This window comes from Cinclus cinclus, chromosome 3 (genome assembly GCF_963662255.1).
Source record: "Cinclus cinclus chromosome 3, bCinCin1.1, whole genome shotgun sequence".
NCBI classification, from domain to species: Eukaryota; Metazoa; Chordata; class Aves; order Passeriformes; family Cinclidae; genus Cinclus; species Cinclus cinclus.
Genome location: NC_085048.1, coordinates 23518602 through 23539174, shown reverse-complemented (window position 1 = coordinate 23539174; position 20573 = coordinate 23518602). Strand labels below are relative to the sequence as shown.

The 20573-nt window shown below is 40.0% G+C and overlaps 1 protein-coding gene across 1 annotated transcript in view; it reads right to left on the bottom strand.

Moving 5' to 3' along the window:
• Positions 1-20573, bottom strand: part of LRRC1 (leucine rich repeat containing 1) — a 68521-nt gene that overhangs the window by 39389 nt on the left and 8559 nt on the right. Inside the window, exons 2-3 of the mRNA XM_062488543.1 lie at positions 15056-15173; positions 857-935 (exon numbers count right to left, since the gene is read on the bottom strand). Coding sequence (XP_062344527.1) covers positions 857-935; positions 15056-15173 — 197 coding nt within the window. The remainder of the gene's footprint in view (positions 1-856; positions 936-15055; positions 15174-20573) is intronic.

The following is a 20573-nucleotide window of genomic DNA, read 5'->3' as shown; positions in this document are numbered from 1 at the left end:
CCTGTTTGTTAGCACTGCAGCAGCCCAGCCAGCCAGCTAACCCTGCAAGTATCTGGCCATCTCAGTATAAAGCAAAGCAGGTCAGTGAGCACCCACTGCGAACAGTCTGGCTTATGTGACTTGCTCAGTATCACAAAGGAGCTCTGTGGCAACGGCTGGTTCAAGAAATAGTTCTCCAAATAGTATCCAAAGGCTTTAACTAGCAAATCACCTCTTCCTTGTCATCTCCACCCTCACTTTACTAGATAAAACTCCAAATTCTTCAGCAAATTGAACAGAGAAATGTAAACAAAACTCCTCTTCCATACTAAAAGTGTGCATAACCTCCAAACCTCAGCTCATCAGAACACAGGCTGGCAGCAGACACAGCAGCCAGCGACAAGCACAGTGCATTTTTGCCTCATGTTACTGCATGTCACTGTGTCCCAATTGACAGGAGGGTGATGAAATGCTAGTCCAAGCTTTAATCATTAGTAAAAGCCATTATCTGCAGCAGCTGATCTAAAGTCTATTCCAAATCAGGCCCCTGGGTTTGTGCCAATTCATTTGCTCTACCCATTGCTGTATCTTTCCCAAGTATAAACAGGATTTTTCTGTGCATTTAAGACAAGGAATGAAAATCATTTTATAGACAAACAGATTTTACCAAATCAGATTTTTCTGGTTTGGCCCACCCAAAGAAAGATGCACATCACTTTTTAAATCTGCACTTTTGCTGCAGTCCCTGCCAGAGATACAGCTGGCAATATTGCACAGAGTCTAGGTCACAATTTTTAAGGTCTTATTTAAAACTGTAATTTTTACACCAAGACTGCAGTTCTGGTATGTCGTACTAAGAAGAAGAAGGTGAAGTTACCTAGTCAGTGGATTGCCACTGAAATCTGCTACCTGTAGTGCTCTGCAGAATGAGATGCTTTCTGGTATTTCAGGAATATCTGCAGAAGAAAAAAAAAAGGAAAAAACTGTGAGCAACTGCACTGCATCTGCCCTGAAATTATTGCATAATGACAGTAAGTAACTCGCAACTGCAAGGAGTTATCTTGGTATCTTTCAAGACATTTCAACATGCAAGACTGTTCCCTGTCCACTTACAGAACTACAGAAGCAGACCCATTTTGTGCTTTTTCACACCCCATTTTCCCCTCCTGCTCCATGTTCATCTTCCTACTACTCACCTGTCCCTGGAATGATCTTTATCAAACTCTCCCCATCAAAAGAATCTGACAACCCATGAGCTAGGGCTGTCCTAAAGAGCCAATTATAATCTGAACCTCTGGTGAATTATCAATACATGCTCACATTCTGTGATGGAATAAATACAGAGAAAATGAAAACAGTGGAAGGAAGACGAGAACGTGCAAGTCTCTCCACGTGTAACATACACCCACTGAGAAGAAACATCCTCCCTTTCACCACAGCCATGTATTTCTGAAATTATACTCACAGTGACAGGTCACAAGTAAGTGCTACTACACCACTTCAGATTGCCAAGAAGAAAACAGAATTATTTGTTCATGAAAACAGGTGGATTTTTCTCAAGGAACTTCAATACAGCACATTTATCTACTAAAGTCCAGTAAGTCTTAGAAATAAAATTGTCTTCTGACATTCTTACAGCAAACTGAATATCCACAAATAGGCTGTGAGTCTTCTGATTGAGTACCCGCTTACTGTCACTGAGATCCAACAAAAATTAAACAAATATTTTTGTTTCCTTGAATGCTGAAATTCATCTGTAATGATTGACTTTGAAAGTATTTAAAAAAAAAAAAGCAAATCTTGAAGTAAAGGTCAGACTTCTGTTTCAAAGTTTTTGGCTATTTCCACTGACATCACCAGCCATGTATGATCTAAATGCATTTTTTAAAAAATGGAAATTAGTTCTTTTCCTACCTAGCTGAGTAACCCAGAAATGGCTACCTATGTATTTTGTTCAGATTTTCTCCTCAAAAGAGGTGTGATGCAGAAAGAAGGGTAGAAAAGAGGAAAGTACCTGACACCAGGTTCATCTCTTGCCAGGTAAGCTCACCATATATTCTGAATGCTTCCCAGCTCAGTACGAAATCACAGAATGGTTTGAGATGGAAAACATCACCAAGTCCCACCTCCTGCCATGGGCAGGGACACCTTCCACTAGACCAGGTCGCTCAAAGCCCCATCAAATCTGGCATTGAAGTCTTCCAGGAATGGGGGACATCTAAATCTCCTCTGGGCAACCTGTTTGAGTGCCTCATCACCCTCACAGCAGTTAATTTCTTCCTGAAATCTGATCCAAATCTAGTCAAATAGACACTGGAACTTTTATCTTGCATTACAGCAACAACAAATACTGACACTGAACTTGGCTAACAACAGCAAGTGAAGATTGTGCCATCCACTATCTAGTCTTCATGCTATTCTTCCCTGGGAACTAGCTGGAAATGTTCTGAAAGGGACATCTCTATTTCAAAGTTTCTGAGTACTGAGAATTCTTATTTCTTTGCAACCAAGTCAGCATGCACAAATTTTCTAATGCATTTATGTACACACACAACCCTTTCACACAGAGATAGATGCTTTAGCACAACAATCATTCTCACTGATTAAAAACAAACCAATAAGCAAACAACAAAAAGTAAAGCTGAAGTAAAAATAACTATCCTAATTTGTTTTGGGGAAAAAATATATACACATAATGCAACATATAAAGCAGGAGATAAATCCTCATGCAGAAGTTTCTAAAACTAATCATGCTACTGATTTCCTCCACCAAAATACGGTTTCACTGCCATACTGCAAAACAGTTTATCTTGTACTTTTGTATGACATACTACAGATCCCAGAAAATATGCCCTCTCAGCAAAACTATTTTGACATGCTTTTTCTGTTATAATAGTCTTGGATACTATCTGTAAAAGCCAACAAGTATCCAAGCTAAGAAAAAATTACTCCAATATTAAGACGCCATTTGCAAAAACACAGTATAGGCACTGCTTGTAATTTGAATGCATTTGCAAATTACTGAATCTGTTCTGGAAATAAAATGTGCTTTCCAGACTATGAAGTCACTACATGAGCAAAACTCTTCAATAAGAAATGCAAACAGACACAGGGAAAACAAGACAAATTCCAATTTTGTGGGTTTTTTTCACACAATCTCTGACCCAGGAGACAGGGGTAAAGCAATGTTGGAAGGAAGACTTTTCCATGGTTGAGGGATTGGGTTAGAGGCCACCTAGGCAGACTTGACTTCCACAAGTCCATGGGCCCTGCTGGTACACATTCACATGTGCTGAGGGAGCTGGTGGATAACACAGCCAGGCCACTCACCAATATCTCTGAAAGGTCATGGGGATGAAGAGAAATGTCTGACAACTGGACAAAAGCAAATGCCGGCCCAGTCTACAAAAAAGGCAAGAAGGAAGACCCAAGGAACTGCTGGCCTGCCAGCTTCACCTTAACCCCTCAAAATGGATGACAAGAAGGTGATCAGGAATAGTCAGCATGGATTCACACCTGATCAAATTTATTACCTTCTACGATGAAATAACTATCTGGATGGATGAGGGGAGAGCAAGGGATATTGTCTCTTTGGACTTGAGCAAGGCTTTTGACACTGTCTTCCACAATAACCTTGTAGGCAAACTCAGGAGGTGCAGACTGAATGAATGGGCAGTGAGGTAGACAGAGAACTCACTGAGCTGTGAGTCCACACCTGGAGAGCTGTGTCACATTCTGGGCTCCCCAGTACAAGACAGGGAGCTCCTGAAACAGACCCAACACAGGGCAACAAAGATAATTAGGGGACAGGAGCACCTCTCTTACAAATGAAGGCTGGGGGGAGCTGGGCTGGTTCACCTCAAGAAGAGACAATTGAAAAGGGAACTCATCAATGCTATCAGTATCTGAAGGGAGGGTGCCAAGAGGATATTTCTAGGCTCTTCTTGGTGGTGCCAAGCAATAGGACAAAAGGCAACAGATGGAAACTGATGCACAGAAAGTTCCACCTGACTACAAGGAAAAACATTTTTACTGTGCAGGTGACCAAGCACTGAAACAGAGTGCCCAGAGAGGCTGTGGAGTCTTCCCCCTGGAGATATTCAAGAATTAGCTGAACACAATCCTGTGCAATGTGGTCTAGCACAATCCTGCTTGAGCAGGGAAGCTGGATCAATGACCCATTGTGATCCTTTCTAGTATTACCCATTCTCTGATTCTATTAAGTGCATTTTCCTCCCCCTCACTTGATACTTTTTCACTATTCATTTCTCTCCTCTGCCTATCTGGACAAAGGATGGACAAAAATTCAGTGCAGCTCTCCGAAGTGAGGATCATTATACATTTACTGAATTCAAAAGGGTTGAAATGTAACTCATTTTCATTGCCAAGCACCTTACAAAGATTTCCCAAGCAAAACACAAGTTATGAAAAGATACTTCATTACTACATGTGAAGACTAGTGAAACATTGCATTGAATAAATGAATTCAGAAGAGAAAAGAAGAGGCACATTTTACTATATGACAAAAATGGAGTGACAACTGTAGCAGAGAAGATAATGGTACATAATAAAATCACTGACAATCTATTGTAATGCGGCAGAGGATATTAAAATATATAAAGAAGTCCTTGTGTCTCTTGACAGATTAAGAACCTTTCACCACTAGTATTGACTACTCAATTTTGTTACAGATATTAACATGTACAAACCTGTCAATATCAGCAACAGTAAGGTTGAATACTTTTCTTGCCACTGCTGGCTAACCAGCTCAAATCCTACTTAAATATGTAGGATTCTTCTAATGCTATACTCTGACGAATGCTTTGCACTTACATGATGCCCCAGATGTTCTGGCATGCAGATTGTGCAGCACTGCTAATAATAAAGTCATAAACCAAACATAAGCCCTGTGACGTTTGACAGTACAGATACACTGACAGCAGAAAAGAAGTTGTGGCAGCACCAGTGGATCAAAATCAAGCTTAGCAGTCATGTATACAAGAGGGCATGTGTGCCCTTCTCCATTCAAAACACCTCTTCAGATGTTTATTGTTAACAGTTAAAAGAATTTGCTGACAATTTAGCAAGCCCTGTACAAGTAACTTTAGAAGTAAGTTTGACACTAGGGAATTCTGTACTGTTTAGATGAGGAAATTACTTCTAAAAATCCTTCTGCTTGATGATAATCCTTTCTTACCACCCCCCTTTCTTTTGGGGGGGGGGGGGGAAGGGGAAGATTTTTATAACAGTTACATCACTCCCCCACTTTCCCTCCTCTAATAGCTGGGAGGGAACTGATACAATTTTTGTATCACACATTTTTCTAGAATTCTATATTAAATTTCAAGAACTGATAATATTACATCTATACAAAGGCTACAGTAAGCCAGCATCTTTTAGACATCCTGCAATATTGAACATAATTTCCAACACCTAATCAATATCACAACAGCAATGGCCAGGAAACTCCTAGGCTGTGACAAGGCTGCCAGACCAGAGCTACTCAACCAGTAACTCCTAAGTAAAAGAGTAAAAGTAAAAAGGAATTTTGCAAGAACTTTGCTAAGTCTCAGATAAGAGAGATGCACCACATTCCTGAGGGAAGAGTTTACCACGCTCAAGAGTCTTTCAGGGAGCAACTATTGGATGAAGTCATATTTTCCAAGGCAGCACAGAGCACTTTGTGTTAGGAGCACTGGAGCTGGCACACTGCATACACCTCAGCCAAAGTCAGCTGAACAGATCTGATTTACCTGGTCATAGTAAAAAGTCCACCAAGAAAACAGAACTTTTACATAAGACAGAACACCTTTAACTGCTTAGTGACTAGTAGTAATTCAGCAGTTGATTAGTTTACACAGAATTTATAGCCAAGAAAGCCCATTCTAGACTCAAAGACTGTGAATCCATGCAGCATTGTCCCTCAGGAAATATAAGCAGCAGCAAACCAGGTCTCATCCATCCATCAACAACTACGGGATTTACACATACACCCACACATACAAAAGGTTCACTGAAGTATTAAACACTGCAATACTCAAGTGATTTAGGAGCCTAAAGGTTCTCTTGTCACTTCCAGGGAGGCTCATCCACCCACCTCTCAGAGGGATCTCTGAGAAGCCTGCCCTTGGAAAAACTCAGTTTTCCAGCCCTGCTCTCCATCTCTCCTCCCCTTACTAATCATGGAAGGAAACTGCCCACTTTCTCAAATACCTTTCAAGAGGGACTTTGTGTGGGAAGCATTTGTCTTTTTGACAGGCTCTCCAGCTGGAAAGCCCAGCTGAGCATGCTGCTGTGTCACAGATGTCCCCACTATATCTCTCTCCCCTCCCAGAAGCAGCCAAAAGCAGCTCCCAAGGGTCTGATCCTGCAGGGGAAAGGGATGGAAGAAGGCTACTCATCCCCTCCCTCCATTTCCATACTGAGATCATGACATTCACAATGATCAGACGGGTTTCCCTTTCTTTAAAACCATGCTTTGCCACTAGCCCTGAAGTCAGAAGTCATTGACCGTTTTTGATGAAGTACTACAATTTTTGGGGCACAGTGTGACAGGAGTCATGGGGTTCTTGCTAAATCTCTTGAGATTAAGTGGCTCTTGAACAGGTTGTAACATTTTCTTCTTCAGGCTCTGAGGCTGAGGATATACAACACACAAGAGATAAAGCTCTTTTAAGACCTGTCTTTAAAGCTTTAAGGAAAATTCACCAGCAGGCTCGGGTTGCATTTTCTCAAGTAAATCCCTTACTGAATAATTAAAAAGAAACTGAAGAGACATCTCATTTCTCCTCCTCACTGCTTCTGGAAACATCCATTTTCCAAACAACAAGAGCAGCAGGGAAAAAAGACCTCACAAACAGCATTTCATGCCTACATACATATTAGACATGTTACTTGAAAGAAAACTCAGCAGGGACATAAGAACAAGCTGAGTGTTTGACCAGATAGCATGAGGTAATTCAACAGACTATCCTCCTTAGCTGCAGCAAGCAGCAAGAACAGATGTAAATTTGAAACAGGAGGAAAAAAGAAGGAGGGGGAAAGGGGAAAGCCAGAAGACCAGACTTGAAGGGAACAATAGTTCCAGGTGAATTAAGTGGAAGAGTCCAGGTTTGACAAGAAATTTATGTATTCTACCCTTTTACTTATGCATGCCAGTCAAGAAGTTAAACAGAAGAGTTAATAGAGATATTTTTATAAGAATTTCCACCTTGGACCTCAAGAATAACAGAAGTACTTTTAGTCAGAGAAGTAAGAGGGCAAAAAATGTAAAAACTAGTATTCTACCTATGAAGCTGGGGATGAGAGAAAGTGTCTTAACAGCCAAATTCCAGATTTATTCCAGATTAATTCTTCAGGAACTTCATTGTCATGCCATCTTACATTCTCAATAAAATAGAAACCGAAACCCAAGCAAACTTGTGAATACAAGAACGAACAATGTCTGTCTGCAAATTACCATTTTACAATCTTTAATCTAGATTATCCAGAGAATTAAGTCTTTATTTTATGTCACTCCTATATGCACTGCCTGACGTTTAACACTCTAGCTGACTTGAGGCAGGCCTAATGTTTCTGCCTCCAACTTGGCCTGCTCCTCTCCATGCTCCCCTTGAATTTTCATGAAGGCACTATTGCTAGATGCACACTTAAGTACATTAGCAAAGTCTCATCAGAAAGAACAATTAAATCTGGTAGAACATGCCATGATAGGAAAATCCACCTTTCTGTAATCCATTTAAAAATAACATCTTCTAGACTTCTCTAATTAAATTATTCTATCAGGAAATTTCATTTATCTTCTTTTTCTCAGTCACAGTCAGCACTTGCTGCTTCATCCTTCTCCTTGATGAGAAGCCCCGTGCAAGGACATGGTCCAGTAATTTTTCTCCTTGCCTTACTTCTCCTGCTGCACATAAAGCTCTTCTCTTTCTCCAACGTACTGAGATCGAATTAATTTTAGTAACCCAGATTCACAAATCAGATTCACTTTCACATTACTTCTTCCAAGCAAGTAAGAATTTCTGAGGCACTGTGCAGAGCTCCAGAGTCCAAAAGTAATTTGCAGTAGGTTTTTTTCTTTCTTCCCTAATATGCTCCTTTGTACATCCATCCCTAAACTTCACGTGTAAGACATTAAAGTGATGATGTTAAGCACAAATTTGAAACTAACCTGAAGGGAGAAATGGAAGATAATACGAAGTAAAGGTATGTCACAAGAAATTAGATGTGTCAAAAAAACCCCAACCCAAACTTCAAAACTCAAGCACCCAACACAACTATTAGCAAGCAACCATCCAAGAAAACAAAAAGTTCTCTTATCTCCAAGTTTGCTTTGCTTTCATTCACACCAAAAAAATCCCAAAATTTCCCACAAAACCAAAAACCAGTCACTGTTTGGATGCAGACTGAAGCTTAAGTTACTCTACCACTATACAAAACACAAGCCTCTGGTGGGATGTTCCATGACGTTCAGGTGTACACATCAGGGTTGCAGCAACCGCATTCACAGGATGCTTTCTCGTATCAGATAAGACATGTCCAAGTAGGCGTAGGAGAGCAATTCTTGTTTGTCTCTAAGCCCTCACTTAGACAAAAATCAGATCAAAAAGCAAACAATCAACATCCAGCAGTTGCATGTGTTAACAAGATAGATCCATTTGTCAACTATACTGCCTTCCAGCACAGGTCGCTGGCCTGGTTTTTTTTTTCTTGTCCATTGAACAAGAAAGCATCAATTCCCATCTACTTCTCAGCATTCTACGTTTTGCTGTTTGTCACCAGACCTGTATCAGCACATACACGTCAAGGCAGCTGGTGGCAGGCAGAAAAGAAGAGGATTTCATGAAGGAAGTCTCTGCTCAGATGCTGTGGAAGTGCAGCAGAGGCAGAGGTGGACAGCCAGACAGGCAAGAGCACAAAGCAACAGCAGCAGCTGCCAGACAAGACAGCAGAGTCCATGGGAGGCTGCAGAACAACATCAGAAGACTCAAAATGCTTCTCCCTACTTAGCTTAATCTCTTCACTGTAAAATAGCTGGATCACCAGCCCAGGCTGAACTGAAACGAGTGTTCAAGCCTTTACTCTGTCAGAATTTCTCATCTGAAAAAATACTGGTTATCCTGCTTTCCATGCGGAAGAGGAAAAGGGGAACACACTCACTTTGTGGGCAGAAGGGAAGCAGTCCTACAGTACAGCTGACAGGTACACCTTGGAGAGCAGATGGCTGAATTAAAAAGGGAAAGCATTGATGCACAGGCACTGATATGAACAAGTGAGCTGAGAGTCTCAGAGAGCAAAGCAGACATTCTACACTGCCCTTCAGCAGAATGGGCTGATGGACACTGCAGTAAAGCTTCTGCCTACTCACCCAGCCCTCTAATAACTTGCTGAATAAAATTTACCTATCACACTATGCATGTGGTGTCCTGAGGATGACCAAGATCTCTGAGGAGACTTACAATTGGATTTTGAAGTGACTAAAAAGAAGAAACACTTCAAATAAAAAGAAGAAATATCAAATCACCTGCACCTGAAAGCAGAGCAGTTAAATACCATTGTTGTAGAGTTCTCCAAGCATGCTGAAAGCTGAAGACAAAAGAAAATACAAGTTTCTAAATTTGCAACTGTGATCCATTTTGGAAGCAAGGAAAACTTAAGGCTTATGTAGCACTTGGGATTACCAATCTTCTAGAGACTGACTTCCAAAGTCTTGGACTCTGCTCAGACCTGTCATAGCAGCAGTGAAGTCCTTCCTTACACAGCGTAGTAACTGTTGACATGCTTGGGAGGAACCGCTCTACTGTTACAGTAATCTGAAAGCAGAATATTTATCTCTGTTTAAGTCTGTAATTATTTTCCTATAAATGACAAATATGGAAACTGTGTGGAGAGAGGATTTTGAAACAAGAATATCCTGATGTTGCAAGACTTGTGTCCAGAACAACCACATTATCAATACAGTCATAAGGTCAGTTTAAGCAGAAACTACAAAAATGAGTAGCAACTAATATATCATGTAGCATGAATTCATCTCTATGGTGGGCATGAAATATTAACTGCACACATTAAACAAACAGCATTATTCTTACTGGATATCATAGTAAAGAATTATATTGAGATTTTGGTATCAAGCATCATGCAGAGCCAAATATAGCTTAACAAGATGTGCCCACACACAGATTTCCTCAACAGATGCCACAGCAAAATCCATCACTCCTCAGTTCACAAAGTAGTGGATCTCAGCTCCATTGGGAGCTGAATCAGCAAACATAACCAGAATAACCTATCTACCAATAACATAAAAAAACAATTAATTCTCCCATTGCACTCATACTTGCATCTTTTCCACAGTTTTGAGTCTTAGTGCTTGGACATAACACCAAACTGCAAGGTTACAGACCACTTCCATACAAGACCACACCATCTGAATCCCCTTACCTGCTGCCAGCTGGAAAGTCACTACAGTCAGTGCAAAACTGCCAGCACAGAGCAACTACCAATGCTATGGGCTTGCAGGACCAAGTCCTTGGTACACACGTTCAAAGGAAGCACGAGGAGCAGCAGAAAAGCCTGCCAGGCTTTGATCACAGATAGACAACAACTCACAGGCAGTCACAGAAGTGCAAGAAGCTCCTCTCCTACAAAAGCAACGGGGTCAGGTGGCATCACAGAAAGGGGTGGACAGCAGGATGGTTTAAACACCACTCCTGAAGCTGGGAAGGACAAGAAAGCCACTCCAGTGCCTAATGCCTAGTATCCCAGCTCACAGTGATTTTCCTTTTATGCTAAAAGAGCTAAATGAAACAGCTAAAAAGAGCTAAAAGACAGTTTGTCAATGGCTGCAAAAGGTGTATAACGTTAGGAATAAAAACCTGGCTTCCACAGCACACCCGTTAAGAGAAAGTGTGTGCAGGATAGAAATTTCTTTCAAATAAGTATACAGCAGTTAAACTAACACCTTCACGGCATTTTAAGGAACATACAATATCATGACAAAAACACATCACTGGAGGATTTAGTATTTGTCAAAAGCAAACAAAACCACTCTTCTTGGAGAACAAGGGATACCAGAAAAAACTGCACCACCTCTGCAAGAACACAGCAGACATACATAGTATAAATAATCCTAAATATCATCATGCATTAAATTAACTACAGAAATTTTATGCATTGCCCCTCCTATCTAGAAGAAGCTACAGAACAAGAACACCATTAACATTTTTATGAACCTGGGATGGCAGGGCCCAAAGCTTTAAGAATTTGGCCTCCAGGGGTTGTGCAAGAAGAAAAGGGGGGATGAAGTTGCTGAAGGAAGTCTCTGGGGGATGAGCAGCGTGGGTAGCAACCTGCTACAACTCAAAGGGATCTGAAGCACAGGGCATGCCTTTCCAAGAACCGAAAGCTTAATTAAGTGCCAGTCGAGGCACCAGGAAAGAACTGCAGAAATTTGAGCACATCTTTCTATCACTGGAGACTGCATTTTATGAATTACAGGGTCTTTCAGGACTTATCTGAGAGAATGTCCAAGCGCTGTGAGAAAAAAAAAAACAGCACACAGGCACTACTGAGTGTGCTTAGAGAAGAATCTTCCCCTCTGTCAATGAAGAGCAAAGACTTGCACTGGAGCTCAATGCAAAGCACCTGAGCCCTACCCAAACTTTAGGGTCATCAAGCAAGAATGGTTCAGTGACCCAGTTAATCAACCTTGGGGAGTCTGAGGGAACCAGCAGTAGCTTCAGAAACACAGCAGTTGAGTATCTATTGCAGAAGATTCCTCAGGAAACACTCTTGAGTTTCAAACACACTTTGCCAGCAAGTCAAAAGCTCAGGTATCCACTGCTGAAATCCTACAAAATCTGTTCCCTTTAGCCTCAGAATGAGTACACGAGCTTTTTGAACAACTTGATACCAAGAGGCAGAGATAAACTGGATTATAACCAAACAACCTTCAAAGTGTTCACTATCACTATGCTGTTTTCTTAGCAGAGCTTCTCTGCCCTCTTGCATTCCAGTCCTTGATTCATCCTTTCAACCTTAGCACAAATAACAGCCTCAGCCAGACTAGAAAAGCACAGTGGGATGCTTCCTAGGAAAGCCTGCATGAACACACAGGCCTTGCAGGGAATGCGAAATAGCATCAACATGCAAATACTCCAGGAAAAGTTTAAAAATGTATGGCTGCTAGCCTTTCCAAATCCCTTTCCTTCTGCACCACTGAGGCTATCCTTACCCTCCCCAGACTTCTCTCACATACACAGAGAGCATCAAATTTACATCTGCTCAAGATTTTTTTGTTTTATTTCTCGGAAGAATTTTTTTGTAGTTCTGGATTCACTCATTAACCAAGAAACTGCTTAAAGAAATAATTACTATAGTACATTTTTAACATATATACTAGCATGTCTTGGGGCATTTAAAAACACCTTAGAATTTAAGAAAGACACATTTCAGAGTTTCCCTATGGACTCTTCCCAAGTGTCTACAAAGCAGGGCTACTTACACTCTGCGTAACACTGCATGGCACAGGTACACAGAGCTACCTCCACAAACAAGGAGAGACTGATCCCTCCTCTAGATTCAACACCTCACAGCTCTTCCAAGTGCAGCCAGCCACTGCAGCTTGGAAGAGCACCCAAGTCCACCCCGATGATACACCCGCGACCTCATGTGGCTTCAAAGATCATATGCTGGCCAAAGAGTTATAAAGTAGGAGAAAGGAAGACATGTTACGATTTTATTATGGCAGAAATGGAAGTATTGTTTATTCAAAACCCTTTCTCCCTTCCGTGATGAGAGGTTAAAATAGGAAAAGCTATTCCTGTACAGAAAACATTAAACGAATTTATATCTGTGTTTTTAAGCTCTTGAGGAAACAGAATGACCAGAACCGAAGGCAATTAGTGCACCAAACCAGACAACTAGAACAACAAAAAACACAGAACAATGATCTCTTATTTCCCAAGCTCAGATGTCACCATCACACTTTCCTATTCATGCAGCATACTGCATTTTGAAAAGTAGGGCTGTTTTTCTCTGCCTGAAAGGAATACAAAGAGTTCCTATTTATTTTTTTTTTCCTAAGTAGTTTTGGGCAGTCAGAAAAACAAAACCTTTTGGAGTGCAAACCACTGAACAGGACAAACCTGTGGCAGGTTTAGAACAAGACATACTAGAAGGTGGGCTCAAAATGCAAAGCTAATAAATTAAAATACTACAAATCTCAAAAAACTTTTTGCAAGTATTCCCCCTGCAGCATCCCAGATGGTGTGTTTTGCCTTTTGATTTGGAGAACCATGAGACAATCATAAAACAGCCAAACAGTGGAAAGTAAAACTAGTTCTCTTCTGCCACACCCCACCTGCACCACACTGCATGGTGCATTTTTAATTTGAATAGTCAGTCATGCAGTGACACAACTGTGACATAATTAAGCAGAGGGAAATGGTATCAGTCACCTTCTGCAATGAACCTGCAGAGAAAAGAAAGCAAAGCAATAAAATGGGCAATTAACACTGAACCTTGGATATAGGAAAGCAACTGCTCCCTGCCACCTGCATTAGTTCAACACATCACTGGAAAAAATACTTCCCTGTGCAGTAACTTCTAATGACAAACGCATCTAGCCAGCCGTAAACATTCACACCATCTGCTCTTGTTACAGCTGAGCCCTCAAGCCAACTTCCAAGTCAGGCTGACAAGAGTTCACATGGCTCTGATCCATCAGCTCTTTTCCAACTAGTTATTCATTTAAGAAGAGAATTACTAAGCCAACAGAGGGTTTCTTTTTGTATAAAGTCTGTCAGTGACAGCACCCAACTCAACCAAACTCAGTAGCCAAGTACCAAATCAACTAATGTTCATGTATTTCCAAAATGTTTTAACTAATCTGCCTCTTCGGTCTCTGGGGTTTTTTCCAGTTTTCTTCTCTTAAAAGGCTTTCCAAATGTGCATAAAATTACATGGTTCACAGAAATTTTTCAGCAATTGCCTGGAGACTCGTCACGCTTCATCAGTTATACTATCAGATAAAGACAGGATTTAAAACACCAAACAAATAAAGGAAATATTCTATAGAAAGGTGAAGTACCAACAATATTCTTCAGTCATGAAGAGTCGATGTGAAGTTAAACCATAAAGAAAAAAAGGCTCCCCATTACACTATTTCTTTTCCTGAATATTCAATTACAACCCTCCTTTATTTGCAAGGTTACACAACCTTGATCACTCCCACCCCTTCCATCACAGCTGAGAGAGCATTTTGTGCACATCCACTGCATGTAAGGAGGCAAAAATAGCCAACAGTTGCTCTAATTTGGTAATACAGATTCACTGTTTTTAGATCACTGGGTCATAAGGCTGCTTAAAGGTGACCCACCAGCCCCTGACCTTCTTGTAGAAATTATTGTAGTAAATTCACCAGGCCACAGAAAAAAAGAAGTGTTTTCACTCCATCACAATGCAGGACAATATACACAGCAAGTAAACAATAAACCCATGTTGTTTCCAACAATGCATTTTAGAAGATAGTTTCTCCCAGCATTCTTTTCTGAATTTATCTCTGCAGCTGACAAACTGACTGATTCTTCTTCCAAAAGTAAAACTAGAAATGCCAGCACTCTGCCTCTTGGTAATCCCAGGTAAAGAGCAGAACAGAGATAAAGAACTGGACTTCTAACTCACAGGCAGTCCTTTTTTTAAGGACAGAAAGCTTCTTTTTTTTTCCATCTCTAAATGTCAGGAATTTCAGAGAGCTTGGGGAAAGAAGTCGACATTGTGACAGATACACATATAAAACTACCACAAAAAGCATTTTTAAAATTGGAAAATAAAGCAGGCTCTCAGAAACACAGAACTACAGTCAAGCCTTATTCAGTTACTGTATTTTCACCACAAGTTCCCCTCTACTATTTCCCCCCTTCCCATCTAGAACAAGAGGTAAATCCATGAATTAGACAAAAAAGTGTTCTGCAGGACCTAGATAACAATCTCTGAGACAGAAAAACCGTACAAAGCCAGTTTTCTATACCATGTCATAGGACAGTACAGAATCAAACACATTAACTTTGGAGCTTACCATTTCGAGACAAATCAAGTTCCACCAGCTGCATGAAATTTGCTATTTCTGGAGGGAGCCGTTGGATTTCATTATCACTAAGTCCAAGTTTCCGTAACTTCACAAGCTGGAAGAAAGGCTGAAAGAAGGAAAAAAATTGCATTTCAGAAAATATTTACGTAACTCACATAAAGGCATGATAAATGATGAGGAATAACTGAAATCACTTTCAAAATGTGAGGTAATTAAAGCTATTGCATGGCATTAGTCATGCAGAACTCCTTCACACCTATATCAGAATGAGCATTTTGTTTTAATTTTCACATGTAAACAAACTACAACCTCTGTTCTAGCCAAAATGAAAATTTATGTAAAAAAATAATCCGCAAAGCTTGCTGTTATGATCTTTAGATCACCGCACACAGACAGTAGCAAAATGCAGAGTGCCAGCTTCAAGACATTAATGGGGCAAGACTACCAAGCAGAGTAATTAAAAGCATCCTAATTACACACGCGGGCTCATTTGAAAGTTAATGCAGAGGGACACTTCTAAAGAACTAGATCCAGAAAACTGACCAAGAGGGGCTCACAAGGTCTTCTTCACCAGTGAACACCAAAACCAACTAGGTTACAGAACCAGCCTCCCTCAGGAAGGCCTTCTTTCCAGCCTCTAACAGCCTCTGTGCTATGGCGCAGTTTCAGAAGAACTAATCAAAGTTGGGCAGGATTTCAGGTCTTCTTTGCTTGAGGAAAAACCTAGTCCAGCCCTGTCCACAGTGAGAACACAGCGCAGACAGGATGCTGCCATTCCCAACTATGGGCTCAGGGGGTCTGGCAGCCCCCAGGACAGAATAACAATCAAACAGGCCAAGCTGTAAGTCAGGTCAATCCCAGGCACTGGGAACAGCTGGTGACTAAAAGAGAAAAATGCTCATTTAAGACCTATTGAGATGTAGGCACTCCTAAGAAAGTTGTGGAGCTCTTATGGAAACTTTCTTTCAGGCAGGCCTTTCAAGGAGAGTGACTGCAAGGAGTGAGGATTTGTGCAGAATGAAATGACTTTACATACAAGTCATCTGCCTCAAAACTGAAAAGACTCTTACGATTCTGAGTGAGTTTGTGCCCCCAGAGCACACAGGGAGTTTTAACCAGCAGTCAGAAGTGCGCATCTCACCCACTGCCAGCACGTGTGTGTGCCTGCACCCCCATGGTTTTACCCCCTTAGGATACCCGGAAGATAACTGTAAATTTGGGAACCCACCTGCAATCTCTTTGAGGAAATTAGCACCTCTTTTTGAGTTTTTATTTTATTTAGGTGACAGAAGATATGCCCTAAACATCACTCAGATACAACTTAAATTGACACAAAAAGGGGCAGTAAGGCATCTTACCAGGACACAAGACAAAAGCAGTGCCATGAATCTGTTTTACAGTACAGGTTTTCAATCTTACTCTGAGTGTCTTGTGGTCAAGATCATAAATCAGGTTTTTAAGTGCAAAGTTTTGCACTTCTGCAGCAATCTCCAAGTATACACTATGTCACAGAAAAATAAAACACAACTGAAACTAATGTGGTTTCCCTCAAAAACAAGGGCTCCTTTCAGGGAATAAGAAGGATATAGCTTTAAAAAGTTTATAAACACTCGACAGTAAAAGATGCACCTGATCTGAATGGGGAATTTCAAAGGCATTTTTGAGTCAGAATGGCACTCTTCCTCCCTCCCCCATATTAAAAGTGTTTTATAACAGAGCTGAAATTTTAAGAGGAAGGTAAAACCTCTATAATTCCATATTTTTAGCTCCTTAAAAATTTATATTCCAATTAAAATAGTCACAAATGCTTTTTAATCCTCCACTGTCCTCAAAAATCTGTAAGTGCATTTTCATATCATTACCACTCTTACCTTAAAACAAATGTAGTCCTTTTTCTAAATATTTACTAATGACTAAACCAAGAAGCCATCAGAAGCTTAGAAAAGCAACTGAAGACACTTTTGTGAAAACATAGCAGGAGTACATTCTGCAGAAGAGATCCCAATCTGTCCTTAAACTCCAAAATAAATACTTGCTAAAATGTGTTCCTCAAAGCAATGTGTAGCTGCTAAACTACATGACAGTTATAAATATTGATGTTCTACTACAAATCTTACCCTGAGCAACAGTTGTCCCTGACAGATATTCAATGGCAAGTGAGCAAAGACAGAAGGAAAATGTTTAAAAGAAACAACAGTCATCAAAAGCCTATTAAGAGCTGAATATCCCTAGGAAGGTTTGAGGGCCCTCACAGTACACCATGTGTCAATGTAGTACATATTTATTAAATATGCTGAGCACGTGTGTGCAACAAGCAGCATTACACAATATTTAAAGACACTCCTGTTTCTTTAGCTGACTACTACTTAAAAGAAAAATTAACTGGAAGCTTTTGTTTTCCATCTGCATAACAATTTTTAATGAATGACACAATTTCCTAGATAAAATCAAACTGCAGTTACATGAATGGCATTTCTTTGAACTTCTAATTTGTTTTTTTTCCTTTAAACTATAGGACTCAATCACTCTTGCATGTTTAGTGCATCCTTCTGCCATTTCAGTAAGTGTTCTTCCTTTATCTAAAGCACAACATTAATGCTCTGAAGCACTGCTGTAGAGGCAAGCAACTCCTTTTGGCCATATATGTTTTAGCTTTCAAAAAGGCCACAAGGAACAGAGAGAAATAAAAGCTTACTCAGCAGAGTTCAACAAACATAAATACATTATATATACAAACATATAGATGCATATGTAAGTATATGTATAAATATCTGCATATATGTATATGTAAGCATGTGTATAAATATCAGCAATTTTTTAAATGCATGCCGACAAGAAACATGTTCCTAATTTGATGTATCTAACACAGTTCTGCCTCTATTTGATAAGCTCTAACATGATCCAAAGTGCAGTGGGGCTGTTGGCCAGAGCAGCTATCCACCCAGCACGCTCTAATAGCTGGTTTTGATTGCAGACCCAATGCCTCTATGAGTATCTTGGCAACACTTGTAATGCTGCTTAGTTTAGCTAGCCTAATTAATAGTGCATCAATGAGAAAAATAATGCCATGAGCATAAGCACTGAAGTAGCCTACGACTTGCTATTAGGTAACAGTTCCTGACCCTCGACTGAAGCCTTTCCTGCTATGAAAGAATTTATAGAGGCTTCTCTTACATGGATTTTCTAACATACATCTCAGACTTCTTTGCTCACTGGAAAACTAACCAAGGCTCTCTCACCCAGACACATATTTAAAAAAAAAACTTCATTCTGTGACATTCATTTTGTCATTCTGACAAAATTGGGTCGATGTCAGGCAACAGAAGAAAAAAAATTAACAGATAAGTGCATGCCTCACTGAAAAGTATAAACAGACAGTGTGATCCCATGGCCCTCATTTTTTATACCTTCTTTCTTTTTAAGAATACCACTACAACCGGTACTCAATTCTAGGAAAATAAAAAAGATAATTAAGCCAAACTAGTAGGATATTTTCTTCCGTGCAAGTGGCCAAGACAATAGATCTCTGGGTTTCTTTCAACGGATCTCTCCTGTAACAAAAAATATTCATGCCTGACAATTGCCCCTGAAAATTCTGCACCTTAGCTGATGGGAATAAAAAAAAAAAAATGGAAATATATTAAAACAGTAAGTAATTGAAGTAAAACACAGAGAAGGGAACAAAGATGTATTTGCAGCTAATGTTGTTTCAGGGGAGGAGCAATATTTCAGCAACATCTGAGCTGCTAGAGCCTTTGCAATGCTAGAAACATGTCACACTCCAAACTCATCTGGCACAGGTAGCATAATTAAATGTTTACCGTGCTAAGCAAAACATTTCCATAAAAAGGCTAGGAGCAAAGAGAATTAAAATTAGAACCTTTACGAATCCACTGCCTAATTCTCACAATGGGCTAGCATAAGCAGTAGAAATTAGAAAGAGATGTAAAGGAGAAAAAAAAATTGCAAATTAACTTGTCTCACGATTACATACACACACCAGATAGGATGAGGGTTTTGTGGTTTTTTGCTTCAGGTCTGCTCTTTTTTTGCAGGCACTTGAGCTGTTGCAGACAAGATTAAGAACTTGTAAGCATTTGCTCTTATGTCATATTTCCCTTAGATGCCAATATGGATTTTCCACACACCCATGCTGCCTCAGGTTTTAAGGCTTCTTCAGGCAATCACATTATTGTATTAAAATGAATTAAGTAAGCTACAAGACAGAGTATGTTATTATGTTCTGTTTCTTAAGTATATCTGTGTTTATTTCAGCCATTTTCCAAACTTACAAATGACCAACTAAAGGCTATCTGTGCTTTAGAATTAAGAAGTGGCACATAGTAATTTAAACACAGTTTAACTCCTAAATGCATTCTTGTTTCAAAATCTTACTTCAGGCTCCACTTTCCTCTCCTACACTGTAAACAGAAGTCAGTGGGGACACCATTTCATTTGTTTACTTCCAATCCCCAGCTACAGGTCTTCCTTTGGTAAAAAGAAAAACCAGAACATATTTTGCATGATGAAAGACTGTTTCACACACCCGACCATGTATGCAGAGTATATTCAAGCTTTGGTCCTTTTTGTCCTTCGGTCTCGCAACATCCTACTACCAACTTTGTTATCATGAATATTAATGAAAGATCATAGAGGTGGACATTTAAGCAGGAGTCCATACAAAACATTAATAAAATTACTAGAATTTTAAAATTCACAAGAGAAAAATATTAATTAAAGATCACAGTTCATGGGCACATATTCTAAACAGAACCTGATACTGCAACTGCTGTCTATCCCTCCAATGGGTACTTGAAATGAAAGTCCAGCAGAAAGATCAGCCAGGCAAGAAGGGGGAAGGCCTAGAGAAGACAGAGCAAAAATCATACCAGTGTCTCACTGAAGTTGCATTCAGCATCAACCTACTATGTTTCTGACACCCTATTTTCAAAGCATCTGCCAATTTTTGAACCACTGACAAGGATGGGCCAATTGCAGGTCCTACTCTCAGTTGTTACCATCCCTTTTAGAAAATAAATAGGGGACTATCCACTCTCAAAAACAAATACACCACAGCACTGAATCAAAATGCTGTGCTACCAAACAGTGCATTGACCAAGTTGTCTCCTACTGCTCCTGGCAGGCAAAGATTCACTTTCTCTTTTATGTCAATGAAGCAGAAGCTACAAAGGTTAAAGAGCACTCCATGCTAGAGCTGCTTGTTAAGAGCACAGTGGTGAGACGGACTACCTCTGCCTTTAAGAGAGATGAGAAAACATCTACTACGACAAAAATACAGATTCACTGCAGTTAAATGCATTTGCCATTTGGAGAAAAAAAAAAAAAAAACAACCAAAGCCCACATTAATCTCTCTAATGAATTTGTAGCATGCATTTTTCCAGTGTGCAAGACTGTTGGCAGGGTGTAATGTCTTTTTTTTTAGATCAACTGATATAATTAGAAAAATAACTCTATGTGTAATCATAAAATTTATTTTAGAGGTAC